Source organism: Cydia amplana, chromosome 17, assembly GCF_948474715.1.
Source record: "Cydia amplana chromosome 17, ilCydAmpl1.1, whole genome shotgun sequence".
NCBI classification, from domain to species: domain Eukaryota; kingdom Metazoa; phylum Arthropoda; class Insecta; order Lepidoptera; family Tortricidae; genus Cydia; species Cydia amplana.
Genome location: NC_086085.1, coordinates 10202451 through 10215022, shown reverse-complemented (window position 1 = coordinate 10215022; position 12572 = coordinate 10202451). Strand labels below are relative to the sequence as shown.

The 12572-nt window shown below is 35.7% G+C and overlaps 1 protein-coding gene across 1 annotated transcript in view; it reads left to right on the top strand.

The window, feature by feature from the left end:
• Positions 1 to 12572, top strand: part of LOC134656158 (cell adhesion molecule Dscam2-like) — a 100366-nt gene that overhangs the window by 47652 nt on the left and 40142 nt on the right. The window contains exons 4-6 of the mRNA XM_063511682.1: positions 1718 to 1776; positions 5276 to 5390; positions 6029 to 6081. Coding sequence (XP_063367752.1) covers positions 1718 to 1776; positions 5276 to 5390; positions 6029 to 6081 — 227 coding nt within the window. The remainder of the gene's footprint in view (positions 1 to 1717; positions 1777 to 5275; positions 5391 to 6028; positions 6082 to 12572) is intronic.

Genomic DNA, 12572 nt, shown 5'->3' with positions numbered 1-12572 from the left:
CAGGGGAAGAGAAACAGTAGGTACCTATGAGGATTCCATACAAGGACTTTTCTTTCGCTCGGCTTTTGTTAATCGCACCACACTACCGGTTCATTGTCTGCGAGGCGACAACGCATTGTGCCACGGAAGTGTACTTTACTACACATGCTTCCGAAAAAATCCATATTACTTGGCCATTTCACGCATTTATTGCTCCTTAGTATATCATCCAGACACTGAGAGTATGATAGGTCATGTCAAACTAAGCTAAACTCATGTTCACCTGTCGGCTTAGCTTACCTCTTAAGTCTCTTAACAATATGGTTTCAATTTGCTTGTTTCTTTCTGATTTGTTAGGAGTGGCCAATTACTATAGCAGTCACCTTATACGGTTCGTTACTTTAGTTATACATAGACTTACCTATGTATTTAATTACTGTTTATAGTTTTTGTGTACCTATTAATAGTGCTGGTTTTTCAACTACCTACTTACAAATGTTTTAATTGTTCTCATCCTAATTTATGTACTTACATATTATATATCCAAAATTCTAATATTTTTAGTGTACCTACATATTGTCTTTCACCTTAAAATTAGTCTTCGTTTATTCGCATTTTCTTAAAGGTTAGAAATACACATATTAGGACATTACAATGTACCTACACTCCGTTTCAGGTATTATAGACCATGTTCATAAAAAGCACTGAAAGAATATACCTACTTACCTAATTAATGGCTGTTTTACACTGTTACGATATATCTTAATGTCCTTGTGCAAAAATGAACTAACGAACTGAGTCCAAATAATGTCGAACTAGAAGCGAGTTTACATTATCAGGAATGTAATTATGATCGCTTACCGAAGATTTGAGAGACACTTTCCGATTTTAGGTAAAAATATGGCTTACAATGTGGACAGCCAGCTATTAACAATCAATAATTGTATTACGCATCCTATGTACGAGTGTATGGAATCTTAAGATAAAGTAACGTTTCTTGCGCAAGGAAAGAGTCGTCCGATAGAGGCATGGCATTTACAATGACAAAGAATGGCAGTGTCATCATTTCCGTCACTTTCCTTTGTTCTGTTAAAGACAAAATTAACTAAAACGGACTCGCTAGGAGCACAGACAAGACATCCTCTAGACTGAGCATAGTAACGCTACCCCCTCTGCCACTATATACGGTAGTTTTACTCCATCTTCGAGTCAAAGTGTCAGAATCCCGAATGAATCCTGAATCCAGAATGGGATTCGCTCACCTAGTCCCCGCACCCCCGTATTTGTGGCAGCATCGGTTTCATGAAATAATTGCTCTAAACTCCGTCTAGAGGTTTCCTACTAGTCTATGCTCTAGCTAGTCGTAGTATCGCCATCATTGTTCACATATAAAACGAATTTTTATGCATCAATATTTGTTATTGTCAACAAGGTCACAATTAAGTATACTAGTTTTCTTAAGCGTTCAAGACCTGTGTTCGATGAGCAATGGGAATTTATTATACGGTCAGGGATTGTAAAAAGTCCTTTTTATAATCGGACTTTCCACGTGATGTAACACAAATAGCCATCAAAAGAGCTGCGCAAATAAAAGAAAAAGGTTTTGAAAGAATGAAAAGTATTTGATAATGTCGATTTTTTATATTATTCTGAATAGGCTATTGATATTAAAACAATAACGATTTGGTTGAGTAAATAACTTTTCTATTAATTGATGAGGATTGTTTGTTTTTTGCAGGTATCGACACGTGGAGGCTGATGATAAGAGGATTTATGAGTGCCGGCCAAAAGGCATCAGTAAGTACCTTTATTTGGAGATTATTAAGTTCCTGTGGTCCTGGGTTCGAATCCCGGTAAGGGCATTTATTTGTGTGATGAACACTAATATTTGTTCGGGAGTCATGGATGTTTTCTATGTATATAAGTATGTATTTTTCTATATAAGTACCTAGGTATGTATATTGTCGCCTAGTACCCATAGTACAAGCTTTGCTTAGTTTGGGGCTAGGTTGATCTGTGTAAGATGTCCCCCAATATTTACTTAATATTTATGTATTTATTTATTTATTGCTACATTTAATAATGCATTTTTGACTTGTAGGTACTTTTTAAATCAATACTTGTATTCAAGGTATTCGGCTCAACTTTAGACTTCAATGGACATAATATTTTGTTAGTTTTTGCTAGTATTTCGCTTCAACAATATTCACACCAATTGATATTTTTAACGAGCTCGTCTTGTTGCTCCTTTGTCTTATTGAAGTAACGAAAAGAAATAGCTTTTAAGAACTTCAGAGTTCCTACTTTGTTAGTGGCAAGTTCTTAGGAAGAAAGTTTTAAGTAGTTTTAAATCATACAATTTTCACTAAAGTAATAAGTATTTTTGATAACTCTCTAAGTTCTGAAAGTTCTGTCGGTGTCATGACAATTATTAATTACTTATAAGCATTACAGTTGCCATTTTAAAATTGTGAAAGTTAAAAGATTTAATTTAAACGTAATTAAAAAGCGTGTTAAGCTCATGCAGCCATCGTAGCGTATCCACTCAATGCGCAATCATTTCACATAAAATATAAAAAAGAGCTTTAAACCAGATTTAAAGGATTTGCGATACGTGAGTTTATATACCTACGTGATTACCGGGCACGCGTATAAAGTGCCTCTCTCACGGAACAACATGAAAATTAAAGAGCGTTTTATGCGAACCGTATTCGTTGGAAACGTATCTCATTACGCGAGTGAGACGAGAAATAAATTGGAACAGACTATTTGCCGAACACTTGGTTGCGAACGCTCCGATCCGGTCGGATTCAATTTGCCCCAAATTTAATTGCAATTGAAATGGGTGAGGGATATAAAAGCGGTTGGTGCTGATAATCGGTTGTAGCTGAAAAAATATTTATTGTAGGTATCGTGAAAGCCTGTAAATTAATCTTGTTTTGGTACTGGCGCAGTCGGTAGATAATGTTGTTGCTTATGTACTTTCAGTTTGAAAGGATTATTGGTTTTGTGTTCAATGGAATTTTAATAAATTCAGTTTTAGTCGATATTTTAAAAACTACGTATGGCTGTTATCTGTAATAAAAAAAAATTAAATATAAAATCGTGCTAGCAAATATATGACAGCCATTACCTTACATTTAAACATACACAACTTCTTCATCGAAATGGAGGGCTTCCTCGTAGGGCAAATAATAGTTAAAATTGGCTTGCTTTTTGGACTTTAACCCTTAAATGCATAGTGATGCATTTATACACACAACATAAACATCAAATGTTATGCATTATTAAACAAATTCTATTTGTTCTTGTATATTATTTCAATAGTAAAACTAATAAATTTTCCGAATTATTACATAAATTTACGCAGTATTTTAATTCATAAAAATTACATTTGTTTATAGACGAAATGTCGGAAAATTTGGAAAAACCTGGAAGTTGATGATTTTTAGTATGTGATTTTGGGCAGATTTTTCGGGGTTTGTAATTATTTTATATTTACAAACTTTATTATAGGAACATCATAAATAGTGTACCTTTCTGATGGCAGTTAAGATTTTTCCTATACCCTTTACAAATACCTATATATTTCCAAAAATATGATTTAGCCTATGCAACTTTTAACACTGATTTCGCAGTGAAAATCGATGATATAATTTTTTTTACTATTTTTCCTAGAAACGGCAAACAATTATGTGATACATATATTAATTTCGGCCAAAAAGAAAAAATCATGCATTTAAGGGTCCACGAATGTCTTAAATTAGGTAAGACGGTCGGAGTGGAATTCTAGGGACATCACCGAAAGGTACAGTAACATCACTGCCAAAATCGAGGCATTTAGACGTCAACATACACTTGTCTTGAAGTTAATCCCAATCTATGCACACGACACGTCGAACTCAGAGGTTAGCGTGACATGCATTTAAAAGAACGCCTATTTGACGCTCGAGCGCGCGTCGGGGCGCCGGCGGAGCCATTGGAGCAGACATTTATATGTGTACCTGCACTAAAAGGAATTGAAAGGTGAAATACGGGCCAGATCAGCCGTAAGCCTACGATATGATGCTTATACTTTACTGCTTTCGCCGTTATAATGTTTTGATTTTTATCATGTTGGAGTAGGTTCATTCGTTTAACGTACTTTATTCTGAACTAAAGTCTATTTTTTTATTCGACTAAAATGACTAAAATGACATTTCATAGTATGAACATAAAATGTCATTTCATACTATGTAATGTCATTTTAGTCTACCGAATAAAAAATAGACTTTAACTTAAGTTAACGTTAGAAACGTTACTGGTTACGTCATGGTGGTCGTCAATGAGCCACCAACTTTTGCTGTTTTAAACCTATTTGTAGGTACAGTCAAGTGTAAAAATATGGGTGCATATTATAACTTACTCAAAAATATGTCTCAATAGTTCTTAATTCGCTGACATAAGAGCATTTTTAGGGTTCCGTAGCCTAATGGCAAAAAACGGAACCCTTATGGATTCGTCATGTCTGTCTGTCTGTCCGTCTGTCTGTCCGTCCGTATGTCACAGCCACTTTTTTCCGAAACTATAAGAACTATGCTGTTGAAACTTGATAAGTAGATGTATTCTGTGAACCGCATTAAGATTCTCACACAAAAATAGAAAAAAAAAACAATCAATTTTGGGGGTTCCCCATACTTAGAACTGAAACTTAAAAAAATGTTTTTCATCAAACCCATACGTGTGGGGTATCTATGGATAGGTCTTCAAAAATGATATTGAGGTTTCTAATATTATTTTTTTGTAAACTGAATAGTTTGCGCGAGAGACACATCCAAAGTGGTAAAATGTGTGTCCCCTCCCCTGTAACTTCTAAAATAAGAGAATGATAAAACTAAAAAAAATATAAAACTTCCACCGAAAATTGGTTTGAACGAGATCTAGTAAGTAGTTTTTTTTAATACGTCAATATCCCCTAAATACGGAACCCTTCATGGGCGAGTCCGACTCGCACTTGGCCGCTTTTTTAGTATGATGTGATCACCCATATTTTTACACTTGACTGTACCTACAAATAGGTTTATGGAAGTAAAAACTGTTTATGGAATTGCATAATAATTTTAATATGGACCGTCAGTTTTTGTCCTCAAGAATTTCACGTTATTGCTGCTACCTCCACCTATATTCCACATGACCAATAGCCTACTAACGTGTAACACAAATCCAACCAACGCAAATGTTAGTTGCGCCCAGACATATAGGTACACCGCATGTAGAATTTCTAGCCTGCGGTTGACATTGCGGTGTGCGTTCGCAGGTTCGCCGAGCCGCGTACACGTGGAAAAGTGCAGCTCTTTGCGGGCGAGCTCCGAGCGCTGCGTGTATAAATGCGACGAACAATCGCGGCGAATTGAAGACAAATATATCCATGGGTAAGTAGGTACAAAAGAAACAATTCAGCTAGGTACATTTACCGATAAAACAAAGTAACAATGGCTGCTGCTTAAAAACGTTGATGCAAACCATAGAAAAAGTAAAAACTTGAGATACATTCTGACTACAATTAATAGCACTATTAATAATATTATAGTATCAGTACTATAATAGTAGTCAAGAATGTATCTCAAGTTATTTGTTAGTTCTCTATGAGAGAAAATCTGGAAATTTGGTCTGTTCCTTACAACAAAATTTTATCCGTTTTATCAGCTTCTTAAAAATATTTGAATACACTTTCATGAAGCCTCTTAAACATCTTTTGATCTTATTTTTTCAAATTTTTAAATAGGTGTTTCGACTACAAATTTATCTCCTATAGTTTAAAATACCATCGAACAACCACCAAGTTGAACTATCTAACAGCCTCGTTACTCACCGAACGACATACTGATTTACAACAATAGACTTCCAACTCCGAAACTACTACCTAAATTGAATTTTATCAGCTTTTTTCCAAGTTCTCGACTACTTCACAAAACACAAACTTTCCTAAGTCGAGTTAGTTCTATAAATCCCACACTTAGTCCACCTGTTTGAAACTCGCAGTTTTCTAGAAAATGGCCGTTATTTACAGCACGAGCGAAACGGGCTTCAGCAGAGATGTATCAGCAAACTCCGCCAACACAAGTGAGTTCATATTCTTGTACTAGACTAGTTAAAAATGAAGACGGTAAATCTTCGTACACAGGGAGTGGCTCATCATTGTAGATGAGGCCACTTAGAGACGTATTAAGCTTAGAAAGCCCAGCCCAGTGTCATCTATTTTATTTAACTGTGTCACAGAGCTTTTGTAGAAAGTATTGCACTGTTTTTCGACGCCTGAGACCTATATAGTTTAGACTAATGTACATAAAAATGACTTAATTAAAATAACATAAGATTTTTATAAACTCGCCCACAAACGTGAGTGTACAGCCAAGGTATTCAAAATCGACTCAGGCAAAGTGCAAAACATATGTAACACAGTACCAAACATATGTACACGACCCATGCATTAAGGTAGTGTGTACATAGTTTTGTCACTTTATCCATGTCGATATTTATAAGGTACTTTAACTGTACTTTACCTTTTACCTAAGTCTATCTACAACTCGTTACGATATTAGCTAGTGTCACCTACAACAATAATATTTAAGATTCACAACATTCTTCCTTTGAAACTTATCAGTCTTTACTATGTGCTTGTGTTTGCACAAAGTTTTCTGAAATTATCACTACATCATCATTACGCCGCGGCCCGCGCTGCAAAACCGCCTTTAAAACTTTCTTATCTACGAAGTTACGCAAAATGGAAATACAGATTTATTGCTCACCTGATTCGAAGAGTTTAACGATCCAATTAGCGGCAGTTTGCGGCAGTTTGCGGCGGTTCCGCGATCTAGCTCGACAAATAAAAGGTGCAAGGATCCCTGCTTTGTCTTTTTCTGCAGTTTTGTAGTTACTCTTCTAGATTTAGTTTACTTTGTTTTTTGTTCGGCTGCTGAACAAGCTAAATTCTTGTTCGAGGAATGTCTCGTTTATTTTAAAGTTTAACCTGAAACATTTCCGGGTTTTCATGAAGACACAATGGCAAGTGGCGTTGCTCTTCCGGAAAGTATAAAATTGGTAAAAGAGAATAGGTACAGGAAATATGAGTACATAGTTGTTTGTTGTATTCAAGCATTTTTGACATCGTTATGTAGGTACATGCATTTCGATGTTTTGAAATTCAAATTTTACGGGTTACCATATGTCACTGGTTGACCTCATTATGAGTAAGGCCAAAAATACTAAAACACTTCACCGTGAATTTACCTATAGCATACCACAGCATCACGTACTTTTTTTAACGCTGCAAGTAATTTAAACTAAGCAAAAAGGCAGCAGTTTTTAGTAAAAATCCCGTCAAACAATCTCGCCGTTGTTCAAATGCAGTCGAAGGTTAATAAAGCCATCATAAATTGTATTATTAGAGTTTACAATAGACCCACAACAATAGGACAAATTACCGGGCAATTTCGATCCATTGCCCTCTAAATGCGGGTACATAAAACATCTTGTTTGCCGGTATCGCACAATAGCCTGCTCTAGTGGCATTCGTAAAATTCCCGCATTTCGTCCCACTTTGTCTCCATTGCTGGTGTCTCGGACTAGAGTTGTAATTGAGTTTCACGTGTCTTTTGAATAACAGGTCTTTTACGAAATGTTTAGTTACAAGTAAAGTTTTCTAATAATTCTGAAGCGTGAAATATAAAGTCAAGTGTTTTAGAAAAGACACTCGGAAATCATGTTTGCTCAGGATAAACTATTTATTAGTATATAATAAAAATCTATACTATGTATTAGAAATATGAATTAATTGTATGTCATGGTGTCGTGGTGGTCAAGATCAAAAGGGCCCCTTGCTTTGAGTTATTGTCTCGAATTTAAAAAAAACTGAGTTGAGTCCCAAAGACACGAGTCGTTACCAACACTATCTCGGACGGAACAAATTCGCGGAGGCCGCAGGAACGACAGTCCGTTTTTCATTGTTTTACGTGTCACAATGTTGCTACTGGTTGCTACGCGTAAGCCTCGCCATTATTTATCCTCCCGGACCACCACAAATAATTGAACAGCCGCAAAGGTCCAAACTATCTTCCCACCATTAGGGCACGAATTGAATAAAACTACACAATTCATGATATTAAGATAGAGTAAAGTTCTCCCACGTTGTCATTTCGAAAATTGCGCTGGCGACATTTTATCTCAATTTTCTAGCTCCCTGGTGGGTCGTACAACACTTATATAAGTTTTAAGAGAGGTTCGTGGTTAGCTTGTAAGATATTTATTATTTTTACCAAGCATAAAACCAAATTATAAAGTACTTGCCGCTCAAAGCACTAAAGTCTTTATCACGTTCATGCCTCATTTAGCGCCCGTGTAAAACCGTAACAATCCGTCATAACAATGCAATAAAGCAATTAAGCTGCATACAAACACACGTGTAGCGTAGAGAGAAAAGCTCTCGTTTGCATTTTTTCTCTCCGTCCCTGTTTTGTCTATTTATGAGTTTCCCTAGTTTTCAAAGGGAGAGATATTGCGCGCCGAGCCCGTATTTGAGCAACAAGAGTGTAATTTCCGCAGGTTTTTGTCTTACGGCAACACATTCCACAAATGGAAAGACGCCGACTTTCAAAAGGGGGTGTTGAATTTTTAAAATGGACGGTAGGTAGCTTTGGAAAAAGTCGACCCTGCGTCGCCTACTAATGGACTTCAAAAGCGCAAGGTTTCACTTTGTTACCCTCAATTTAAGTAAACATGTACCTACCTATTGTACCTATGCTCGGGAGAAACCGTGTTAACCTTTTTTAAAATAATTATCTGTGTAGCTTTCAACAGAGTTACGCTGTCTGCTGACGCTGTATATTTAGTTGAACTAGAACAACAACAACAAGAACAAGTGTAGGTACTTTGTTTTATATAATTTAATATAATACGGACATGAAATTGATTTCAGATAGATCGTGTTAAATGTGAAATATGATATAGCTATCATTTATTACGGAGCGATAATAATATCTAGAGCCGTTCTGGGATATATACTGTTACAGCCAAATATTAAATGTTATTATCAGGCAAATATCAGGTATACACATTACGCAACCTATTTTACGCCTATTCAACATTTATTGCAGAACATGATTTTTTGTAGGACTTTTTTTTTGTAGGGCGTCTAACCTTCCTAACATACACCGTGATTGAATAACTTAGGAATGACAGAGTTTTCAATTCTAAACTGACATGAAAAACAGCCGTGTATGACCTGACAGTGCACCCGGGCTGTAAAAGTGCATACCCGCTTTATGCATGAATTCTGTTCGTAAAGTTGGTACATTTTCGCATCTCCCTTTACAACAGCATGACGCTTTGCAATTCTCACTTTAAAAAAGTCCAGTATAGCCTATTTATATTACCCACCCTAAGTTTTCACACACAATCCAAACAAGTGCAAACAATATCCTAAATTTGGAGCAGTTTCGCTGTACTTGTAGTCATTTGGCCGCGATTACCCGCAGCTCGCGGAGAGAGACATTGAAACTATTTGTACTCTGAGCTCCCTTGTAGCCGACTTATTGCGAAACTTAAACGGTTCGCTGTGTTCCTTGTTAAGTTTAATGCGCAAACAATGCGTCTCTATGAAGTGTTTGGTAACATTATCGTTTGTTTCAACGAATTTAATGAGAGTGATAATGGTTTTATCGAAAATATCGTTTGTGTCAACTGTTTGATTTTGCCAGAGACTAGTAAATATTTAAGACGGACAGGACATGGAGGCGGAACGGTTATACAACAACGTGTTCCTCGCGTGCGTTTTTACTGTTTTTTCATAGTAATTAATGACTTCTTAATGTAAAAACTGAATTTCCTGGCCGCTGTCACATGCACAAAAGTACAATTTTATTTCATGGCGCCATCTAGATTTAACATTTATAACCCTTTTCTAACGTGGGCCGTAATGCTTTATTCACGTATTAAAAGCCAGTCCAATTCCTGTTTTGAAATTATGAATATCAGTAGGGTAGCAGTTTTCATATGCAAATAATAATAATGTAAAAATAATATTTAATGTCATCTACAACACATACACTGACAATTTTACGCTCTCGCAAATTTGGGGTTGTCGTCATCTTTGTTTACTAGACTCCGATTTTCGAATACTATCCATGATCCTTATAGCAGGTAATCTCTTAACTTTGAAGCGGACGTCTGCTGCCGCAAAATGACGGTTTCCTGGAACTTATGTCGAAACAGAAATTAACCTCAATCAACCAAACGTCACTGTCAGTTACATGATAGAAGCATAGTTTTTTAGTGCGTGTTCTCCGTGCGTGCGTGGACGCTATCTATTTTAAGATAGCGTCCACAAACTTATATCACAGACGCACACAAACACAATAAAAGTCACACGCCTTCCATCTAGTTATTATACGTCTATAAGATTACTAGCTGTTGCCCGCGACTTCGTACGCGTGGATTTGTATATTGGTGGTTATAAATTCTACATTAGTTTAGATAACGCAGGCATGCAGCAAAAGATAGCAGTAGGGACGGTTAATCATTTGTTAATTATTATACAACGCATGAGATTTGTCTTTCACAACCTGGCTACGAAGTTTCAAGCCCCGAACTGAATAAGATTGTTCTCGATATAATCTCTCTCAACCCCCAGAAGATTTTCAAGTCCACTATTTAATAAAACCTACTACCTAACTACCTATTTACGAAGTTTCCAAGCTTTAAAAAAAATTTGAACCCTCTACCAACTCTCAACCCCTGTTTAAAGTTTTAGGGGATGAATTTTTAAAAACGCTGAAATTACTTTTCTTGTATTCTAATAATATGCCTTTATACAACGTATCACGCCCCGCACTCAAATAAATATTTGGGTTCCATAAAAATGTTCAACCCCCTTTTCACCACTTTGGGAGATGAATTATCAAAGACTCTGAAATTAGTTTTTTTTCCTCTTAACAAAATACCTTTTTACGAAGCTTCAAGTTCCTAGCTTTAAATAAAATTTGAACCCTATACAAACTTTCAACCCCTTTTTAACCCTTTTAAGGGATGAATTTTTAGAAACGCTGAAATTACTTTTCTTAAGTTCTAATAATATGGCTTTATACAAAGATTCAAGTCCCGCACTCTCAAAAATATTTGATCTCCGTACAAACTTTTAACCCCTTTTTCACCACCTCGGGGGATGAATTTTTAAAAACGCTGAAATTTGTTTTCTTGTTTTTTAATTTAATACCTTTTTGCGAAGTTTCAAGGTCCTAGCTTGAAATAAAATTTGCACCCCAAGACAAAGTTTCATCCCCTTTTTTACCACCTTAGGGGTTGAATTTCCTAAAACGTTGTAATTACTTTTTTTTTAATCGGCTATAATGCCTTTCTAAGAAGTTTCAAAGCATTTGTAATGGATTCAAACTTTCAACCCCTTTTTAACCCTGTTAGGGGATGAATTTTCAAAAATGCTGAAATTAATTTTCCTGTCTTATAATAATATCCCCATGTACAAAGTTTCAAGTCCCACATTCTCAAAAATATTTGATCTCCATACAAACTTTCAACCCCTTTTTCACCACCTTGGGGGATGAATTTTCGAAAACACTGAAATTAGTTTTCTTATTTTTTAATATAATACGTTTTTACAAAGTTACAAATTTGTAGCTTAAAATAAAATTTAAACCCTATACAATCTTTCAACCCCTTTTTAACCCTTTAAGGGATGAATTTTTAAAAACGCTGAAATTACTTTTCTTGAGTTCTAATAATATGGCTTTATACAAAGATTCAAGTCCCGCACTCTCAAAAATATTTGATCTCCGTACAAACTTTTAACCCCCTTTTCACCACCTCGGGGATGAATTTTTAAAAACGCTGAAATTATTTTTCTTGTTTTATAATTTAATACCTTTTTGCGAAGTTTCAAGGTCCTAGCTTAAAATAAAATTTGCACCACAAGACAAAGTTTCATCCCCTTTTTTACCACCTTAGGGGTTGAATTTCCTAAAACGTCGTAATTACTTTTTTTTTAATCGGCTATTATGCCTTTCTAAGAAGTTTCAAAGCTTTTGTAATGGATTCAAACTTTCAACCCCTTTTTAACCCTGTTTGGGGATGAATTTTCAAAAACGCTGAAATTACTTTTCCTGTCTTATAATAATATCATCATATACAAAGTTTCAAGGCCCACACTCTCAAAAATATTTGATCTCCATATAAACTTTCAACCCCTTTTTCACCACCTTGGGGGATGAATTTTTGAAAACGCTGAAATTAGTTTTCTTGTTTTTTAATATAATAGATCTTTACGAAGTTTCAAATTCCTACCTTAAAATAAAACTTGTACCCCATACAACCTTTCATCCCCTTTTTAACCCCCTTAGGGGTTGAATTTTTCAAAATCGCTTCTTATCTCTTGTACACTTTATAAATGCAACCTAGTGTGCAAATTTCAACTTTCTATCTTTCGTAGTTTCGGCTCTGCGTTGATGAATCAGTCAGTCAGTCAGTCAGTCAGTCAGTCAGTCAGTCAGTCAGGACACTTGCATTTATATATATAGATTTCTAATCTGGGACTAAATACTTAGGTG